Here is a 22,354-nt window from a genome sequence, read left to right on the forward strand (position 1 = left end):
CCATCCAGCTTTGTGTACTTCATTCTTGGTCTTTAAACTATGCTGGCTTCTACAGGAAGCTGGTCTCCCCCTTGGACTTGATTGAATGCTGGCTGCTCATTAAAAAAAACCTCTCATCTTGGACTCTAAAGCAAATGTCTGCAACATCTGAACCAAAAATTTGATTTTCAGCATATTGGAAACTTTTTCTGCAACGAACAAAGCTAACACTTCATGTTTATCAGCATTCAGGGCTATTCTATCAACCAGAGGTCTTATATGACTTGAAACTTGATGCCTTTTTGTGAAATCATATTGTGCAGAAAGATTTATTCTGAGTAGTACCTTCAGTAATCTTCTCACCAATATAACAACAATATACAAGAGAGAAAGCAGGCAATAATTATTTTAATTGTATTGAATTTTATATTTTGCTTTTATTGTAAACTGCCCAGAGTCCCTCCTTTTGGGAGATGGGCGGTAATAAAATTTGATAAATAAATAAAATAAAGCCCTGCTAGCTTCTTATTATGAAGCTTATATCTCTGTAATTTGGAAGGCTGGTAAGAATTATTATTATACCAATATAGAATTATTATTATACCAATATAGAATTATTATTATACCAATATAGAATTATTATACCAATATAGAATTATTATTATACCAATATAGAATTATTATACCAATATAGAATTATTATTATACCAATATAGAATTATTATACCAATATAGAATTATTATTATACCAATATAGAATTATTATTATACCAATATAGAATTATTATTATACCAATAATAATTCTTACCAGCCTTCCAAATTACAGAGATATAAGCTTCATAGTAAGAAGCTAGCAGGGCTTTATTTTATTTATTTATCAAATTTTATTACCGCCCATCTCCCAAAAGGAGGGACTCTGGGCAGTTTACAATAAAAGCAAAATATAAAATTCAATACAATTTTATTTTAATTGTTTATTTTATAAAATGAAAATTATTTATTTTCATAAAATGTCTGAAATATAGGAGCTACTTTCTCCTTGATTTTGTTTAAGCCATTCTATGGTTATCCCTTCTGTTCCAGGGGCCAACATAACATACCTAGAATCTCACAGATTTTCTATAACATTAGGTGTGCAGCCAACACACTTGACTATACATCTGAAATTTCTGAAAGATTTATTATATTTTTAAAATTATCTATATGGTCACCAGCTGTATATAAATTTTATAGCATTCTAAATATTAAACCTTAATTTCATTATAATTGGTCTAATTTGCTCCTGGAGAATCTCTTATTAAAGATATTATTTTACTTTGTTGCAAATGTTTCATACATGAAGCCATTCATTTCCCAGGTTTTTCTCCCTGTTCCCAATACATTTGTTACATTGGTTTTTTGAAAAATATTCTGTGTCCAAAGAATACAATTCGTCCAATTCCAGGTTAGTAAACCTGAAAGCATGATATGCTTCCTGAATCTGTTTTGCAACATAGTCTTTGAATGCTTTCTTTCTCTTTTCTTTTTTCTTTTCTTTCTCTTCTAGTTCAATTTTTCTGTGTTGTGATGCATGCATCTTTTTCTGCCAGGAGTAACAGGCTATTATTTTACCACAAATAAGTGCTTTAACAGTATCCCATACTATCCCCATGTTAGTGGAATCTCTATTTATTTAGAAAAAAAATGCCTATATCTTTCTTTTGCTGTTCCACAGACTATGATTGTTTCAGCAAGGAAGTGTTAAAATATCATCTCCCATTAACTGGGATATTTTTATTCAAAGTCAATGACATTACCACAAGTACATGATCAGAAATTAAAACTGTTGTATAACACACCTAAATTAGCCAAGAAACATGACATTAAAAAATAACTGAGCTTTGAACATGTGTCATGTGGGGTAGATAACACAGTATGTTGGAATCACACAATATCCAAATCTCCACTAAATTAAATTCTTGGATATATATGTAAAGGATGTTGTTGGCAGAGTGCTAGAAAGCATTTGGCCCAGGAGAGATCAGAAAAGTCACACGCCAGGCATTTCTATAAAAATAAATTTTTTTACAGAAAGCACAAAAACATATTTACAGGCTTCTGCATTCTCACAGGCTCTCAGAGAGAAGGGAGATCTCCCTCAGCTGCATACTCTCTACATGCCTAAAGAGAAGGGAAACTGAAACTAAAACAAGTCCAGGCAAGATTCCTCCCCCTCAGTGCAACTATTAACACCTGAAAAGGGGACAATTAAATTCAACCTCTTAACCCAGCCAAAATGACTAGTTACCATAGTAACCTTAATCTGTAGCAGAAAACAATATACTAACACTCCCCTTTTTATGCTACAGAAAGAGACACAAATCAATTTTCTTTGTCAACTTTGAATGTCTTTCCATTCACAATATTTTAACATTATCTCCCCTTTGGTTTAACAGAAAGCTACCATCCTTCTCCCTGGGTATTTCCAAACCTAGGTAATTTGTTACTGTTCCAAGGCTTTTTTTAAATGTGAAATGGCTTTTCATGCAGGCTTCAAAATCAAGCCTTTGTTTTTCTGTTGATGTGAACAGCAGCAAATCATCAACATAAATGCATAGCTACATACAGCCTTGTTTGTCTTTCTTCATATATACACAGGGATCTGCTTTTCCTTTTTCAAAACCAAAATTCTGCAGTTTTTCATCTAATTTTTGGTTCCAGGATCTAGCAGCCTGTTTTAACCCATAGATTGACTTTTGCAGTTCACAGACCAGATTCTCCCATTTTTCATAGCCAGGGGGTTGCTGCATGTATAATTTGTGGTCTAAATCACCATAGAGAAATGCAGTTTGAATGTTTGAAAGGTGAACTGACATTCCTTTGAGTGCAGCAATTTTTAACAGTAATCTAATTGATTCACCTTTAGTAACTGGTGCAAAAGTCTTGTCAAAGTCTAAATCTTTCCTTTGAGTGAACCCTTTTGCAACTAACCTTGCTTTATATTTTTGGATTTTGCCATCAGCATCCCTTTTCAGTTTGAAAACCCACCTACAACCTAGACAGCGTTCATTGGGAGGTAGATTTACCAGTTTCCATGTTTTATTTTCTTTCAAGGATGCTAACTCCTGTTGCATGGCAGAATGCCAATTTTGTGCAATCTCAGGTGGTAAAGCATTCACTTGTTCTAAAGACTCAGGTTCTGTGAATATGTGAAAAGGCTTTACTGTTTCAGCCTGAAAACATGATGGAGGAACGCCTTTATTACTTCTCTGAGATCTGCGAGGTAATACAGGGCTTAAGTTTGGACTCCTATCACTTTCCTGAGAAGCATCTGTCTCATCAGACAGATCTTCAGTTTGCTTTTCTGGTTTAATGCCCTCATCAGGCAAAAGATCGCCATCAGCAAGTCCTTGCTGTTCTCTTGTGGTCAGAGCAACTGGAGAGCTAGAATTTAATCTCCCCCAGTTTTGTTCAGCAAAAGAAGTGCTTTTGCTAATTATTAATTTCTCTCCCATTATGAACCTGTAGCTCCTTTGGCTTTGTTCATAGCCAACAAAGATAGCTTTCTTTGTTGTGGGGCCTCCTTTCCTTCTCTGCTGTTTTGGAATGTGAACCCATGCAGTGCTACCAAACACTCTAAGATGGTTTACCTTTGGTTTCACACCATAAAACAAGTGGAATGGAGTGTCCTGAATCACAGAGTTATACAATCTGTTTTGTACATAAGTGGCAGTAGATATGGCCTCTCCCCAATACTTAAAAGATAAATGTGAATCTTTAAGCATGCATTCCATTGCATTTTGCAAGGTTCTGCCCTTTCTTTCAGCAACACCATTTTGCTGAGGGGTGTAAGGGTTAGAAAGAATTTGTTCTATCCCCTTTTCCACTAGGAACCTTTTGAATTTGTGAGAAAGGTACTCTCCTCCTCTATCACATTGGAGTGCAGATACAGGCCTAGGGAATTTTCCATTTGCCCATGTCACAAAACCTTTAAATTTCTCAAATGTCTCATCTTTATGTTTTAAGATGTAGATAAATGTGTATCTTGAGAAATCATCAATGATGGTCATTGCATACCTTGCTTGTCCAAGACTTGGAGCAAAAGGACCTATAATGTCAGAGTGTACAATTTCCAAAGGTCTAGTTGTAACTCTGTCACTGTGCTTACTCACAGGAGCTTTTAGTGTTTTGCATTCTTTGCAAATTACACAATCTAAGTATTTGTCACAGGGTTTTATCTTTAGGTCAGCACACAGCTGTGGCATTTGTGCTATATACTTGAAATTAGCACGACCAAATCTCCTGTGCATCAGGTGTACACATTGGTCATGATATGGAGTGTTGCCAACTGCAGCCTTGCAGCTTGGCTTCCTTGCATTTTGCACAATGAACAAGGAGTCTTTTAATATACCAGTAGCACACAATTTTCCACTTTTACGTATCTCACAACCATTTTTCTTAAATGTTATGACATACCCTGTTGCAGCCAATTGTGCCACAGATAAAAGGTTTGATTGTAAATTTGGCACATACAATACACCTTTTACAGTTTCTCCCAAGCAGGATAAATACAAGTCACCTTGTCCCATAATTTTGGTGACAGACCCATCAGCCAAAGATACACTTTGTCTTTCAGTTTTAGACAGTGACACAAAAGAGCTTTTACAATTACATAAATGACAACTGGTCCCAGAATCTAACACCCATACATCAGAATTACCCTTCTCAGCAACCTGTGCAATTTGGGTTGTCTGAAGAGCCTTCTTCTGTGTTGCCCTTGTGTTCTTCTCTGTCTTTCTACTCTTGGGTCTCAAGGCACAGTCTTTCTGCAAATGTCCAGCTGAACCACAAGTGAAGCATCACTGGCTAGCTAGCGCTGTGGCCTCAGCTTTTTTTCCCTTGATTTCTGGTACTGCAGCTTTCCAGAAGAGATGGGGGGGGGGGGATCTTTCCTCTCTCTTCTCCCATTCAGTGAGTAAGCGCTGTGTAACATACGATGGGGTGAGGTCTGCTTCAGGCATAGCCTCCAGGGTACAAATCAGTGTGTTCCACATTTCATTCAGTGAGGACAGGAAGATATAGGATTTTGTGAGAGGTGTAAATTCCATTCCTCTCTCCTGCAACTCAACAAACAGCTGCTGAATATGATGCAGGTGCTCAGGAAGGCTATCTCCTTCTGCAAGGTAGGCTTTGTACAGCTTTTTTGTCAGGGTAACCTTACTCCCTGCTGTTGCCTTTACATACAAGTCTCTCAAAGCGTCCCAAAGTTGCTTTGCAGACTGCATACCTCGCACGTGGACTAGCTGATTGTCCTCAACTCCCAGGATAATGGTAGCTCTAGCCCGCTCATCCTGCCTAAGCCATTCAGCACTGGGATTTTGGGGGGGTTGCTCACCAACTGGCAGCCAAAGATTCTCTCTGCGAAGATACATCTCCATCTTCAGGGCCCAATTCAAATAGTTGGTCTCTGATAGGCGCTCCAGAGGCATCGCTGAGGGCTGGGAGGTAGCCATGGCTTCTTCCTTCTTTTGCAAGTCACCCCAGCTGGCTTCTTTGTCCTGTAGACCGGCAGTTGCTGGAAAATCTCCAGGTGGCTCCAATGAAAATCTTCACAGGTCTTTGCTACCTGCCTTTAAATTGTGCATGAAGTGTGGAGCTGATCTCTCTATTCTCTCTGGGGTTTTACTGGGTTTACTGGGCTGCTTACTGGGCCCATAACCTCTTGGCAGAGTGCTAGAAAGCATTTGGCCCAGGAGACATCAGAAAAGTCACACACCAGGCATTTCTATAAAAATAAATTTATTTACAGAAAGTACAAAAACATATTTACAGGCTTCTGCATTTTCACAGGCTCTCAGAGAGAAGAGAGATCTCCCTCAGCTGCATACTCTCTACATGCCTAAAGAGAAGGGAAACTGAAACTAAAACAAGTCCAGGCAAGATTCCTCCCCCTCAGTGCCACTATTAACACCTGAAAAGGGGACAATTAAATTCAACCTCTTAACCCGGCCAAAATGATTAGTTACCATAGTAACCTTAATCTGTAGCAGAAAACAATATACTAACAGTTGTGACTTTGGACATTCATTTTCTTTTTTGAAATCTTAGTCCAGTCCAATAATGGTTCTGAAACTGAGGGCAGAGCCACACTTTTTGCTTGGCCAGTACAGGCCACAACTGCTTTGAGAGAGCCATACTGGTTACCCTTAGTTTCTGACTGCAACTGGGAGGGCTGGTTGTCACCTTCAAAGCCTTCTTTATTCAGCACCTGGATGCCTGTGGGTCTGCCTGCTCCTGGCAGTCTCTGCCTCTCCTTTGAGATCTGGAAGAAAAGGCTCCCTCTAGATACCGACCCTTAGGGAATGGCCTCTGCAGGGATCCTGGGGCTGGGCTGTCTCAGTCACTGCCTGACTTCTGTAGGACAACATTCCTGGCCTGATACCAGATGGGACGCAACTCTCTTATCTTTCTGTGGGGCTTTTAAGACTTGGTTGTTTCAACAGACTTTGGGTCCTGAGGTTTGTTTCTTCTTCCTTTGAGGATCATTGCTGACATGAGCTATGGATGTTCCTCAGAGCCTGAATAAGTCATACTATTACATAGCCGAGTCTTCCGTTTTTAATTCTACTACTGTTTGGAGGTCTGTAAGCAACCCAGAATCAGGTATGATTGGAGTGGCATAGAAACAGTACCTTGAATTTATTTCAAGGTAAGAATTTTAAATGTTCCTAAGTTTGTCCCTATTGAAGGTCTACGTCTGAGCTGGAACACATTGGATTTCCTACTATTCAGTATTAATTTTAACTTTTCCCCTACTCATCTGTCTCAGTTCATTTTTGCACCCGCTGTCTCTGTTTTGATTTCAGGCACAGCAGAGGAAGACTTTGTGAGAATTTGGCCAGAAAATCCTGTGGTAGAATTCGGAGGTTCTCTTGTGCTAAACTGCAGTGCCAGTTGTGAAAATATTGGTCTTGAGACGGCCTTCACAAAGGTTCCCATTGGAGAGGGACCCAGTTGGAGAGCATTTAATCTCAGTGATGTCAATCACTGGGCAGCCAGTCCATTGTGCTACGCTGACTGTGGGAGTGAACAGAAGAAATCTCCAAAGGCAAACATCATTATTTATAGTAAGTCACATGCTGGATTGTGTAAGTTATGCTCTAGTGTTTTCCAACCTGGACAACTTTAAGATGGGTGGACTTCAACTTCCAGAATTCTCCAACTAGCATGTCTTTGCTAATAATTCTAGGAGGTGAAGTCCACCCATCTCAAAGTTGCACAGGCTGGGAACTATTGCTCTAAGGGATGCTAATTTAAGGACAGCAGTGGGAACAAGATGGCTGTCAGCCCTTCAAGACCTGGCTCAAATTCAGGATGAACTCAAGAAAGGATGTGGTTGCATCAGGAAGTGCAGTGTCAAACCCTGAGGGCAGAAATTTACCTACAGAATCCAACTAGCCAAATGTATTGTGTGGCCATGGGTTCAGGACATGGCATCCTGTTTCACCAATGGAAAGGGCCTCTATAAACTCTTCTGGTTTTAGCTACATAAATGGCAAAAAGTTGGAAAGGGCATGCAAATGCAAAGGAGCACCTCTCTTCTTTTTTACTCAAATATCAATCCTCTACCAGAGGCAAATTCCTCCCGCCCACCTGAGGCAAAACTGGGACTGTGATTATGAGATTATGGTAAAAGAGGTTGTGTTGTTTGTGTTTCAGCTGGTTGTGGGAAACCAGGTTTGTCCTGTAGGTTGTTGCATGAAGCAGACTACCACTTGATGAGATAATAGTAAGTTTGATATGCACAGAAAGCAGATGTGTTTTGTTAACTTGGGTTTAGCATGTTGTATGAATCTAGCCTATGTGTACTTCTATGCAAAAAACTTTACATTCCTTTGGTGGCTGCCACTGAAAAGTAAGAGATTAACAAACAACAAACAGTTTCCCTCACTGGAGGTTTGGGAATGTAATCTAATGCCTCCAAAGGGATATAGAAATCAGGCATTCTATTTGGGCTGCACAGGAAACTATATTCCTAAGATGCTATAGAATAACTACTCCAGTCTAATCAAAGAAGTTGATTTAGGAATTTTTATTCTGTTCCAGAACCTCCAGACCATATCAAACTGGATACAGTTCCAAAGATGGAAGTGGGCAAGCCGTATAACTTGACGTGCTGGGTTTCTGCTGTAGCCCCTATCCAGAACCTCACTGTGACCTTGTTGAAAGGGGCAGAGCAACTTCTGGTAAAGACCTTTGAGCATCATACTGAACCTGAAGCTGGTCCTGTTGCGGTGAGCCATCGCATTATAGCTCAGCAGAGTGACCACAACAAGACAGTCACCTGCCAAACATCCCTGGATCTGAGACCAAGAGGGCCACTCCTGAAAAACATATCCCACAGCATATCATTAGAAAGTTTTGGTGAGATCACAGTAATTGCTCCAATTCCTTGTTTGGATATTGTTTATAAGATTTAATTTTTAAGTTGCTTCTCTTAAAATGCACAGCTAAGGGTGCTTTGAGGAGAGATTTTTATCTTCTGAGACTATTGAAAAATATTGATAGACTTCTTTTATACTCCAACATTTGGCTCAGCCTTTATGCTGATCCAACTGTTTTGATTTTTGTTTGGGTAGATTTGATGTCCCCAACAGTTGCTCCAGCACTCGATGAGAAAGAGGCTTGAGAGAGAGTACTACCGTGGCTGTGATTTCTTTTGCAATAACTGACATGGTTTCTCTTACTTCTGTGGCAGATTTTGCAGGTGCTCCCCAGCTCCACGCTGACCTGTCCTTAGAAGCTGGGACCAAGATGAAAGTGACGTGTGACGCACCTCAGGTTTCCCCAGCCGAAGAGGCCATGTTTCATCTGTGGTTTGCAAGGAGGCCTGTGACCTTCAACACCAGTGTGATGGGGGACGAAGCAAGTGCCCAGGCTGTGGTGACCTCTTCCTCAGTTGGAGAGCATGAGTTGATCTGCACGGTCTCTCTGGGGCCAGTGACCAAAAACGCAAAGAAGACGGTGAATGTGTTTGGTGCGTCTCATATCTGTAATTATTAGCACAGAGAGAGTTAGAAGAGTGGGTTTCCTTCCATCCGCTTGAACAAACTTAAAAGAACTTAGAAGTTAAATTGCCTTCTTTTGAAAAACAAAATGTCAGTAATGGATTGGATCAGTCTAAGTAAGTGAAGTGAGAGCCCTTTGAAACCAGTGGAGTTGAAGCGATAGGTAATTGATCCCAGTTATATTGCCATTGAGACCCAAGAACAACTATTTTAGGGTGAACCAAACCAATATTCTTACTCAAATTAAATATATACAGAGCTTAGATCTGACATAAAGCCATTAGAAAGAATGAGGGGGAGAGGAGCATGGAGTGTGATGCCAAGATTTGGAAAAGCTGATTGGAATTGACCGAGAAGCAGCTTCCATAGAATATGGCTTTTCTCGCATTCCATCTGACAGTCTCCCTGCGTTCCACAAAGGTCTAGCTATAACCTTGTTTTTACATTTTAATAAATATATTAATATAGCAGAACCAACATTTAAAATCCTTTTTATGTGTTTGTCAAAAAAACTAGCTCTCATGTAGGACTTCATCTATATACTTGATTCCCGATTTTGTAAGTTTTTGAACCGGTTTTAGTGAGAAACTTCCATAGGGTGAAAGTAGTAAATGAAGTAAATACATCACTTATTTGCTGATCTTTTTCTGTAGTGAAGCATCAGAATGCTATATTGCATGTTGATATGTAAAGAGGAGTTTAGAGGGGTCCATCTGGCTTAACCAAATATATAAAAGAAAAGAGCAAAGAGAATTGGAAAGAAATTGCCACTCTAATCTTGTTTGCTTCTTCTCAACATTTGTGAACCATTCACAAATACGTTCTTCTAAAATTCAGTCCTGAACCCAAGCTACAGTTTCAGTTCACAAGAAGAACCCTGTGACGTATGTTAGGCTGAGAAGGAGTGAAGGGCCAAAGTCACCTACTAAGCTTCCATAGGTTGGGTGCATTTGAACCCAGGTCTCTCTCATCCTAGTCCAATACCTTAATCACTCTGTCTATATTTACTGATGGAAGGAAAGAAAAAATAGAGGTTTAGAGGGCCTTGAGCCAGCATTTTTTATAATTCAGTTAGCTCACCTCAGTCAGCCCATCTAGATGCATAATACTGCCCTGCTCTGTTTCCTCGCAGCTTTACCAAAGCCTGTCTTGCAGATTGACAATTCAGAAGCTGTCATCAATCAAACGGTGAACATTACATGTGGTGCTGATGGCAACGCATCCCCCGGTTTTAAAATGCAGATCAGGGATGCTGCGAACATCTTAGCATCCAGCAATCAAGACCAACGTTTCCTGCAGCATGCAGTGATCACGCAGGAAGAGGATAATGGGAGGGAATTCATCTGCCAAGTAACCCTGATTGTTGATGGGCACACCGAGGAAAGACGCATATCCCAAAACCTCACCGTCTTCTGTGAGTAGAGAAAAATACATGTTATCTTTTATTCCGAGAGATTTAGCACTCTAAAAATGTGCAACAGCTTTACAGAATAAAAAAAGATGCTTCCCTTTGTGTATACCAGTGAAAATAACCACATTTGCTTCTCCATTCCAGATGGGCCCCGAACTGATGATTCCAACTGTCCCCATACGCTGACCTGGAAGGAGGGAAGTTTGACATCATTTACCTGCTCAGCCTTGGGAAACCCCAAACCAACTGTTCAGTGCTGGAAAGATGGGAGACCTTATAACATTGGGGAACCACAGCTGGTCCAGAGAGAGCATGATGGCATCTATCACTGTAATGCTACCAACCAGTATGGCTCTGACATTAGAAATGTGACTGTACACGTTGAATGTAAGTTCATCTCTTGATCTAAAGAACAAGAATGGCCATAATTTGGGGGCTTGTAACACTCAACCAGGACTACGTTGAAGTTTATTTGTTAAATGGGAGTTAGAAATGTAACCCAATAAAAGAAACTGATAGGAATTCACATCTCAGCTCTTGGTATCACTTCCATCTATGACACAATCCAGAAAGACTGAGATTGTTTCTAATGGGTAAGGAAGCATCTACTATAAACTAGTGAAGAGATTCCCTTATGTGTGGATATGAACTAAGTCTCGTGTATCCAGATAATGCTCCATCATCTTTAAGTTAGCCTTTCCTGACCTGATGCCAAACAAATGTGTTGGCTTTCTATTTTCATAATCCCTAGCAAACATGCCACTGGTTAGGAATTAGGAGAACTGACATCTAACATATCAGGAAGGCACCCATTTGCAGATGGTTAATTTGAAGAGTGTGTATTTAAACCCACCAAAACATTCCCAATATAACTTTCGGAATTAGGTTGAGAGGTATAAATACACCTCAGTGTTTTTAAACCAGAACATTTCTTAAAACATGAGGAATCTCAGCAAGGGACTAGCTTTTTGTCAGTTTTGTTGTTTATTCGTTTAGTCGCTTCCGACTCTTTGTGACTTCATGGACCAGCCCACGCCAGAGCTTCCTGTCGGTCGTCAACACCCCCAGCAACCCCAGGGACGAGTCCGTCACCTCTAGAATATCATCCATCCACCTTGCCCTTGGTCGGCCCCTCTTCCTTTTGCCCTCCACTCTCCCTAGCATCAGCATCTTCTCCAGGGTGTCCTGTCTTCTCATGATGTGGCCAAAGTATTCCAGTTTTGCCTTTAATACCATTCCCTCAAGTGAGCAGTCTGGCTTTATTTCCTGGAGGATGGACTGGTTTGATCTTCTGGCAGTCCAAGGCACTCTCAGAATTTTCCTCCAACACCACAGTTCAAAAGCATCGATCTTCCTTCGCTCAGCCTTCCTTATGGTCCAGCTCTCACAGCCATATGTTACTACAGGGAACACCATTGGTTTAACTATGCGGACCTTTGTTGTCAGTGTGAGGTCTCTGCTCTTAACTATTTTATCGAGATTTGTCATTGCTCTTCTCCCAAGGATTAAGCGTCTTCTGATTTCCTGACTGCAGTCAGCATCTGCAGTCATCTTCGCACCTAGAAATACAAAGTCTTTCACTGCTTCTACATTTTCTCCCTCTACTTGCCAGTTATCAATCAAGCTGGTTGCCATAATCTTGGTTTTTTTGAGGTTTAGCTGCAAGCCAGCTTTTGCACTTTCTTCTTTCACCTTCATCATAAGGCTCCTCAGTTCCTCTTTGCTTTCAGCCATCAAAGTGGTATCATCTGCATATCTGAGATCGTTAATGTTTCTTCCAGCGATTTTAACTCCAGCCTTGGATTCCTCAAGCCCAGCATGTCGCATGATGTGTTCTGCGTACAAGTTGAATAGGTAGGGTGAGAGTATACAGCCCTGTCGTACTCCTTTCCCAATCTTAAACCAGTCCGTTGTTCCGTGGTCTGTTCTTACTGTTGCTGCTTGGTCGTTATACAGATTCTGCAGGAGGCAGACAAGATGACTTGGTATCCCCATACCACTAAGAACTTGCCACAATTTGTTATGGTCCACACGGTCAAATGCTTTAGAATAGTCAATAAAACAGAAATAGATGTTTTCCTGAAACTCCCTGGCTTTTTCCATTATCCAGCGGATATTGGCAATTTGGTCCCTAGTTCCTCTGCCTTTTCTAAACCCAGCTTGTGCATCTGGCAATTCTCGCTCCATGAATTGCTGAAGTCTACCTTGCAGGATCTTGAGCATTACCTTACTGGCATGTGAAATGAGTGCCACTGTTCGATAGTTTGAACATTCTTTAGTGTTTCCCTTTTTTGGTATAGGGATATAAGTTGATTTTTTCCAGTCTGATGGCCATTCTTGTGTTTTCCAAATTTGCTGGCATATAGCATGCCTTACCTTGACAGCATCATCTCGCAAGATTTTGAACAGTTCAGCTGGGATGCCGTCATCTCCTGCTGCCTTGTTATTAGCAATGCTTCTTAAGGCCCATTCAACCTCACTCTTCAGGATGTCTGGCTCTAGCTCACTGACCACACCGCCAAAGCTATCCCCGATATTGTTATCCTTCCTATACAGGTCTTCTGTATATTCTTGCCACCTTTTCTTGATCTCTTCTTCTTCTGTTAGGTCCTTGCCATCTTTGTTTTTAATCATACACATTTTTGCCTGGAATTTACCTCCGATGTTTCTAATTTTCTGGAAGAGGTCTCTTGTCCTTCCTATTCTATTGTCTTCTTCCACTTCCGTGCATTGCTTGTTTAAAAATAATTCCTTATCTCTTCTGGCTAACCTCTGGAATTTTGCATTTAATTGGGCATATCTCCCCCTATCACTGTTGCCTTTTGCTTTCCTTCTTTCTTGGGCTACTTCTAGTGTCTCAGCAGACAGCCACTTTGCCTTCTTGGTTTTCTCTTTCTTTGGGATGTATTTTGTTGCCGCCTCCTGAACAATGTTGCGGACTTCTGTCCATAGTTCTTCCGGGACCCTATCTACTAAGTCCAGTCCCTTAAATCGATTCTTCACCTCCACTGCATATTCCTTAGGAATATTAGTGAGCTCATATCTAGCTGATCTGTGGGTCTTCCCTAATCTCTTGAGTCTGATCCTAAATTGTGCAAGAAGAAGTTCGTGATCGGAACTACAGTCAGCTCCAGGCCTTGTTTTTACCAACTGTATAGATGTCCGCCACCTTTGGCTGCAAAGGATGTAGTCAATCTGATTTCGGTGTTGTCCATCTGGGGAAGTCCATGTATAAAGCCGTCTCTTAGGTTGCTGGAAGAGAGTGTTTGTTATGCACATTGAGTTGTCTTGGCAAAATTCTATCAGCCTATGTCCTGCTTCGTTTTGTTCTCCCAGGCCATGCTTACCTGTAATTCCAGGTGTCATTTGACTGCCCACCTTAGCATTCCAGTCTCCCGTGATGAAAATAACATCTCTTTTAGGCATGTTGTCCAGTAGGTGCTGCAGATCCTCATAGAACTGCTCTACTTCAGCTTCTTCAGCATCTGTGGTTGGGGCGTATATTTGGATCACTGTGATGTTAGATGGCTTGCCCTGAATTCGAATTGAGATCATTCTATCATTTTTTGGATTGTATCCAAGCACTGCTTTAGCCCCTTTACTATTAATTATGAAGGCTACTCCATTTCTTCTGTGGTCCTCTTGTCCACAGTAGTAGATCTGGTGGTCATTTGATGTGAAGTGGCCCATTCCAGTCCATTTCAGTTCACTGACGCCCAAAATGTCTATCTTGAATCTTGACATCTCACCAATAACCACATCCAATTTCCCCTGGCTCATAGATCTTACATTCCAGGTTCCAATGGTGTGTTGATCCTTAGAACATCGGATTCGCTGTTCACCACCAGCACCGTCGGCCGCTAGCCGTCCTTTCGGCTTTGAGCTAGCTGCATCATCACGTCTGGGGCTAGTTGAGCTCATCCTCTGTTCCTCCCCAGTAGTATTTTGACCATCTTCCGACCTGGGGGTCTCATCTTCCGATGGTATACCGACATATCTTTGGTTGTACTGATCCATTTAGTTTTCACGGCAAGAATCCTGGGGTGGGTTGCCATTACCTTCCCCAGGGATCGCATTTAGTCTGACCTCTCTGTCATGACCTTCCCGTCTTGGGTGGCCCTTCATGGTTTAGCTCATGGCATCATTGAGGTGCTGAAGCTCCAGCACCACAACAAGGTAACGATCCTTTGCTGAAGTTTTTTGTCAGTTAAGTTTGCCTAATGGTAAACAGAGTGTCGTTTGGTTAAAGCACCAGGCCAAAAATCGGGAGACCATGAGTTCTAGCCTTGCCTTAGGCACAAAGTCACCTGGGTGACCTTGGGCCAGTCACTCTCTCTCAGCCTAGCAAGAAGGCAGTGCAAGCCACTTCCAAAAGTGTTGCCATGAAATCTGCAGGGACTTCTCCAGGCAGCCGCCAGAGTCAAGAATGACTTGAAGGCACACAGGAAAACAACAAGACAGATTGAGACTCAGCAGAACTTTGGAAACTAGGAAAGATGAGCCATGCTGTTTTTTTTTCTATTGCACAGTAGAAGTACAATACAGTATGCTGGCTGGGGAATTCTGGGAGTTGAATCTAAAGTTGTGGAAGTTGAGAAACACTGATCTGCATGAAAACCAGCATTTTGCAATTTGTATATATTTTGTCTCAGCTATGAAAGCTAGGAGAGCCAGTTTGGTGTAGTGGTTCAGGCACCAGCTAGAAACTGGGAGACGGTGAGTTCTAGTCCCGCCTTAGTTGCAAAGCCAGCTGGGTGCCCTTGGGCCAGTCACTCTCTCTCAGCCCCGGGAAGCAGGCAAGGGCAAACCACTTCAGAGAAACCTTGCCAAGAAAACTGCAGGGACTTCTCTAGGCAGCCTCTGAGAATCAGACATGATTGAATAGATTTTAAAAAACAAAAGCTAGAACACTCCCTTTTAAAAACAGACATGGGGTGCGTTTGTGTATTTGGGGGGTGGAGGGTGGGGTATGCTAGTACACTTGCAGCTCTGTGGAATGCTTAGACATTTGATTTTCAGCTTTTTTGTCTTTTTCTTTCACAGCTTCCAAGGCCGATATCTCTGGGATTATCATAGGAATACTGGTACCTGCTGTGATAGTTATTTGCTTAGGGGCGGTGGCTTTTTACATCAACAGGAGGAAATGTGGGATATACCATTTCTGGAAACATCAGCGGCCACCATCGCAAGCAACAGGAATCTCAGAGGAGCTAGCCTGCCTGAATAGCAACCCCAGTGTCTAAGTGGATGCTGGTTGTTACAGACTGAAGAGCGACATCAACCATACCAGCAGGACAGTAGCTTCAGCAGGGACTGTCACTTGACTTAATACTGAGGAAAAAGCAATAGAAAAGTGTTCTTTGGCTCCCAAATACCTGATGGACAGAACTTTCTCTGGACTTTGGCTTTGGGACTTTCAGGCAGTGACTGCTGGCATGCTCTACAAGGGCACTGTGTTCCTGTGTTTTCTTAAGACCTCCCCTACCAAGATGATCTTCCAGTCTCACTATTCCAGTCTATGGGCAAAATTCAGCCATTCAGTGGGAAACAGCACCAGGAAACAAGGAAGAAGCCTTGTAAAGGGAAGAGAGCAATCATCCCCACCAGCCTGGACAGTCCCCACAGCAGTGGATAGTTCAGTACTGACCTTTTAGTCCTGCAGTGTAAAACCTCTGCACGATTCCATGTCATGCTGTTGTTGGGCAGCAACATGTGCTTTTCGTAGCACAGGTTGACCAAAACTGGGGCTTATGGAGTGAGAAATCCTGCATCAAATGTCAGGAAGCTAGAATGGTTGTTGTTATTGTTGTTTGCTTGTTTGCTTGTTTGTTTTTTAAGCTTGGTACATAAACTTTTGATTGTCTTATTGAAAGTCATCACGTATCATTAATGTGAGAACTCATGTTGACAGTATCAGGCTGAATGCAGGAAGATTTTCCTGTGACAGGAAAATTATTTGGATTTTGGAAAGGACTGCAGTGAAAAGCCACATGACCTGCATCTTCCAAATAGGGTGTCTTTGTCTTCACACCTCAGCAAGTCTTCTAAATTTCTGATACACCTAATCGCTTTTACATTTGTCTTTTATTACAGGGAGAATAAAACCAATGGTTAAATTCTGCTTGTAGTTTGGCTGGAAACTACCACTGTGTCAGTAGAATGAAAGTAAGATTTCATCCATTCGAAAGGGATATTGTGCAAAAAACCCCACAAAACCCCAAAACCATTCAACAAGTTGAAACTGAGCTTCAATTGATCACAGCTGAAAGAAGGAAATGGATGTTCACTTAAGTCTGCACCAGTTTTAGCAAAACTAGCTCTTGACTTTATTCAACTGAAAGAAATAAAAACTACCTGATTGTAAACTTTAATCCTAGTTATTACACATATTCTCTCCTGGGGTATCAATATTAAAATATAATAGATAAGGATGATGATGATGATGATGATGATGATGATGATGATGATGATGATTTTATCTTGGTATATCACACATTTATCAAACATAAACACTTAATACATGCGGGGTAAAATCTGACCAAAACCTTATCATTAGAATTGGCATGATGTCAAAGGCTATGCAAAATTGCATTGACATAAGCAAGTCAGAAATGTAATTGATTAAAAGGAAGAGGGAAAAGGACATGAGGTCTTGGTGCGTGGGAAAGTGAAGGTGTTAAAAGCCACATCCTGTTCAAATCAAAACCACACAGTATGGGGGAACATGATTCCCGCTTCTTGACTGTTCAACCTCCCCTTGCAATCCTAACTATTCAGCTGGAGCAGTGTTTTTCAAACTTGGCAGCATTAAGATGTGTAGACTTCAGCTCCCAGAATTCCCCAGTCAGCTGGTGGGGGAATTCTGGGAGTTGAAGTGCACACATCTTAAAGTTGCTAAGTTTGAAAAACACTGAGCTACAGAGTGAGTCTCATATGCAGCTGCCATTGTGGTCAGCTCTCCTTGAAGCTGGCATACTTTTCTGCCAACTCCTGCACTGGGTAACAATGCTTTAATGATGCCATGAAGAAAAATCCCTTCCTCCCAGCTACTGGCCTGCAGCTGATGTAGCATTCTGTTTCCAGGTTATTTATTTTATAAAACTTATATGGCTGCATTTTATTAAAGAAGAAGCATGTAGAGGCTATTTTCCAAGCTATTATGTATGGCAAACTGTTCACTGTAGTCCTTTATTACGATTGCTGACCATAATTCTGTAGGTTGACAAAGTAAATAAACAATTTCTCTTTTAAATGAAACAAAATATAACTGTTTTAACTATATCAGTAAGGCAATACAGACATGATGGGCTTTACAAGCAGTACAGCAAAATTTTGCCACATTTAAGGAAACTGAATCATACCGGTCTGATAAAGGTTGGCTGTACATAATATAAACCAGAATTGTCTGAGTGCTTCAGCAAATAGGGAGTTGTAAAATGCGGCCTTGTGTCCTGTAAGTTGTAATATATTTATATTTTATCATTTGTATTTCTGTATTGCATTGTTTGTTGTTATATGGCTTTTTCTTTTTTGATTTGTTTGTTTTTAACCTTTACGTTGCCCACAGTCACACTGTTTGAGTTGGGTGGCCTTATAAATCTTTAAAACTTAAATCTTATTTTACTTACTTACTTTATGTAGAGTAATCCTAGATAGCTCCCAACAAAACCCATAAAAACAATAAAACAACTGGGTCACCTATTGATGGAGCAGCACATATCCCGCTACGGCACCATTAGACCCACCCGTTCCATATCCACCAGATCGTCCCCATCCTAGCCCAATGCCTGGGAAAAGAGTAGGTCTTCATGGCCTTCTGTATGGCTGAAAAGGTGGGGGCCTTCTGGATCTCAGGTGGGAGGCTGTTCCAAAGGGCTGGGGCAGCTACAGAGAAGGCACCCAGTTCTTAAGAGGACAGGAGGCTTGATGGCTGTAGAGGTTCCCCTTCAGGGCAACCATCTTAGATTTGGGGCTTTGCTTAATGGTTGGTCTGAAGAGCCAACATGGTTTTATTTATTGTGGATTGTTTTTGTGGCAATTTAATGGACACTTTTAGCTTCCTATATTGTAAGAGAGAAAGAAATAGACTCCAACCTGCTGGTTCTACTTTCTAGTGCAGCCTGAACAGATCTGGTGTGTTTCAGTTCTTTCCGATCTTTGCAGCTGCTTCTGCCTAGGCCCAGCAAGGTGCACAAAAAGAGCTGTGCTGAAATGCAATTGCTGCAAACTTTCTCCGAGTGCGGTGGGGCTGCTAGCATGCTCCTTTCCATTGTATGTGAAGGAATTTCTGTTGCTTCAAGATTCTCACTCTTCCCTCCATAGGCAACTTTCAGCACCCTGTTCATGGGCTCTTCCTGTTAGCTTTGTTTCTAATGATCTCTCCCTCTCCACCAGATTAACATGTAATCATAGTTATTGCCACTGAGGAAAACACCTGGTTGCAAAATTGCTGGGATGCTATCCTCCCACCATCATGGGAAGCAATATAGCAGGCCCTTAAAATCAGAAGAATGGTAGCTTGTCAGCTTCACAGTTAACTCTTTAGACCAGCGTTTCTTAACCTTGGCAACTTTAAGATGTGTGGACTTCCACTCCCCGAATTCCCCAGCCAGCATGGGAGTGGAAGTCCACACATCTTAAAGTTGCCGAGGTTGAGAAACACTGCATTAGAGCAATTGCTCAGATATTTTTCCCCAGAAACAAATGCAAACAATATATTCTGAAAACATGGAGTAAGGGTAGCAATTTATTTTATAGTTTATATATAGGTTATAGTTCTTTATAGTTCTTTATTTTATTTTTGTGTGATGGGTTGGAAGGATTGTAATTGCTTGAGGAGTAATTGAATGAAATTCTTTCACTCTGCTATTTATCAGCTAGAAGGAGAGCACTGATTGGCTTGCAGCATTCCTTGCCTCTCCTCTGTGTTCCAAAGTTTGCTGCAGTGAAGATGATCTGGCTTCAAAATGGCTTGGAGAAGTTGGGGAATGGAAATGGTGCCATGTGCAAGTGCAAAGCGATGGACAGAGTGTGCCTCTCTCTTGCTTCTCTCTCTGTCTGTCTTTGTATGCTGCTGAATTATTCAGACTCCTAACAGTTTACAAGATAAAATACGATAAAACATTAACCATAAAGAAATACAATTACAATAAAACATCCACAGTAAAATAAATAAGTAAATAAATTCATAAATTCATAGACTCCAAACCAACAATAACAATACAAAATAAAACCATAATAATGGTGGCAAATAATCACATCCCAAAAGCCCACTGCCACTGACTGGAACCACCGACTGAATTAGGAATGGAATCACTGCAACACAGTGCCCCCAGTCCTCCACCCCACAGGTGGGCCAGAAGGATACTGTGGTTGATGGTATCAAAGACAGCTGAGAAATCTAAAAGGACTGAGGAGCACACTGCCTCTATCAAGATCCTAATAAGATCATCCACTATAACTACCAATGTTATAATCCCATGTCTGAGTCTAAACTCTGACTGAAAAGGATTCAGATCACCCGTTTCCTATAAGGTGCTCAGCAGCGGGATTCCTACCATGTGCTCAAGAACCTTCCTCAAAAAGAGCAAGTTAAAGTCTAGACAATAGATGTCCAACACTACTGGATCCAAGGAGGGCCTCAAGGCTACTAACATCACCCCCTCTGCAGAGAGGTGTTGACCACCTTCCAGATCCAACAGGTCATACACCTCTCCCCCTACCATTCAGGAGCCAGGAGAAGTATGGAGGAAGCTCACATATGGCAGAGGTGATACCAGAGACCACCCTATCCCTTTCCCTAGGTCTGGAGCCTGAAAGGAATCACAAATAACAGAGCTAGACTATGTCCCAATCACCACATCTGGTTCTGCCTAGAAGGAATCAAAAATTTGGTGAATCTGAGCAACTTGTTGCAAAATGCTGAGCAAAACAGTCACAAGAGCCGGGTGTGATACTTCCTATCTGTCCCTCCCAAGGAGGAAATTCACCACCCAAGGCCACCAGCCCACACAATAAGTGGGGAGACATGATGATACCTTGTCTTCTTTATTTCCATGGTGTAGGCTCAAAGCTAGGCTTGGACCTGAGCTCAGGTAGGTTCACTTTTGGTCTACCGGCACTTTAGGACTTGTTTCTGCACTTCCTCTCCAGGAGCTCCTCAGAGAACCAGGGTAATCCTAGGTGGCAATGACTGATCAAGAAAAGGATCTTAGAGTTACGGTCAGTATCTGGAGAATGTCAAGAGAGTTGGTGTCTGCTGCAGAAAAGGCAAACTCCATGCTTGAAATAGGAAGCAAATTGAAAACAGAGCAACCAATATACAGTACAGTAGTAATAACTCTACATAAATCTGTAATAAACCACATCTGGTATGTATACTTTTGGTTACCACAATTGAACAAGGGTCTTTTACAGCTGGGAGAGGTACAAAAAGGGCCAGTCAAAATTATTGGGGAACTAAAGGACCTCCCTCATGAGGAAAGACTATAATGCTTGGATTTTTACCTTAGAATGGCGGCAGATAAGGGGAGAAAGGAGAAAGCTGTGTGAAATCATGCATATTATGGAAAAAGAGAGAAATTGTACTCCCTCCCTCACAGTGAGAGGATCAATAAATTCACGACACATAATTCAGCTGTGCAAATTGCTACCAACAGATGTGATGATGGCCACCAACATTTTTAAAAGTGGATTGGATAGACTCATGGTGGGATTGGGCTACTATGGTAAGGACTACCTGATCTGGATTACAAAAATCTGAACCACCAGTAGATAGCAAGAAAGGGGTCTGTATTGTTTTACTGCCGTCTAGTGGTCATCCAGATTTTTGCAGCCTGTATGTGTTAACCCTATTAATGGCAACTCTCTTGATGTCCATATGTGACCCCCGAAATTGCAGACAGCCCTGGCTATTGAGGTGGGAGGTGGGAATAAGACAAAAACTGCAGCAGAGTTCCTGCGTGTTGCAGATGCTTATGTAAGCAGCATACCCTAAATACCATATTGTAGAAAACAATGGTAGAAAAAGACAACTATTCTCTTGTGTGCTTCCTGATGTTGCTGGTTGGAGACTGTGTGACCCTGCCTGCTAGTCTAGGCTCAAGGGATCCTTGGTCTGATCTAGCAGAGTTCCTGTTCATAACCCAGTGAGTTACAAATAGTCATGTTGTTTGTTGTTGTTTATTCGTTTAGTCGCTTCCGACTCTTTGTGACTTCATGGACCAGCCCACGCCAGAGCTTCCTGTCAGTCGTCAACACCCCAGCTCCCCCAGGGACGAGTCCATCACCTCTAGAATATCATCCATCCACCTTGCCCTTGGTCGGCCCCTCTTCCTTTTGCCCTCCACTCTCCCTAGCATCAGCATCTTCTCCAGGGTGTCCAATCTTCTCATTATGTGGCCAAAGTATTTCAGTTTTGCCTTTAATATCATTCCCTCAAGTGAGCAGTCTGGCTTTATTTCCTGGAGGATGGACTGGTTGGATCTTCTTGCAGTCCAAGGCACTCTCAGAATTTTCCTCCAACACCACAGTTCAAAAGCATCGATCTTCCTTCTCTCAGCCTTCCTTATGGTCCAGCTCTCACAGCCATATGTTACTACAGGGAACACCATTGGTTTAACTATGCGGACCTTTGTTGTCAGTGTGAGGTCTCTGCTCTTAACTATTTTATCGAGATTTGTCATTGCTCTTCTGCCAAGGATTAAGCGTCTTCTGATTTCCTGACTGCAGTCAGCATCTGCAGTCATCTTCGCACCTAGAAATACAAAGTCTTTCACTGCTTCTACATTTTCTCCCTCTATTTGCCAGTTATCAATCAAGCTGGTTGCCATAATCTTGGTTTTTTTGAGGTTTAGCTGCAAGCCAGCTTTTGCACTTTCTTCTTTCACCTTCATCATAAGGCTCCTCAGTTCCTCT

The 22,354-nt window shown here is 41.6% G+C and overlaps 1 protein-coding gene and 1 long non-coding RNA gene across 6 annotated transcripts in view; both read left to right on the top strand.

The window, feature by feature from the left end:
• The window catches only part of LOC134490932 (intercellular adhesion molecule 5-like), a 37,162-nt gene extending 21,361 nt beyond the window's left edge, over positions 1–15,801 (top strand). For 3 of the 5 annotated variants that reach the window (XM_063294313.1, XM_063294318.1, XM_063294317.1), the window contains 6 exons: positions 6,826–7,086; positions 8,066–8,383; positions 8,718–8,996; positions 10,160–10,441; positions 10,583–10,825; positions 15,482–15,801. In XM_063294313.1, the coding sequence (XP_063150383.1) occupies positions 6,826–7,086; positions 8,066–8,383; positions 8,718–8,996; positions 10,160–10,441; positions 10,583–10,825; positions 15,482–15,681 (1,583 nt within the window). In that variant the 3' untranslated portion in view covers positions 15,682–15,801. The remainder of the gene's footprint in view (positions 1–6,825; positions 7,087–8,065; positions 8,384–8,717; positions 8,997–10,159; positions 10,442–10,582; positions 10,826–15,481) is intronic. The other 2 variants (XM_063294314.1, XM_063294316.1) reach the window with 2 other exon arrangements.
• A 56-nt stretch (positions 15,802–15,857) lies between these two features.
• Positions 15,858–16,809, top strand: LOC134490934 (uncharacterized). Its single transcript, XR_010067260.1, has 2 exons — positions 15,858–16,072; positions 16,605–16,809. It is a non-coding gene; the product is annotated as an uncharacterized LOC134490934 (long non-coding RNA).
• Positions 16,810–22,354: the final 5,545 nt, after the last annotated feature.

This window comes from Candoia aspera, chromosome 2 (assembly GCF_035149785.1).
Source record: "Candoia aspera isolate rCanAsp1 chromosome 2, rCanAsp1.hap2, whole genome shotgun sequence".
Lineage (NCBI taxonomy): Eukaryota > Metazoa > Chordata > Lepidosauria > Squamata > Boidae > Candoia > Candoia aspera.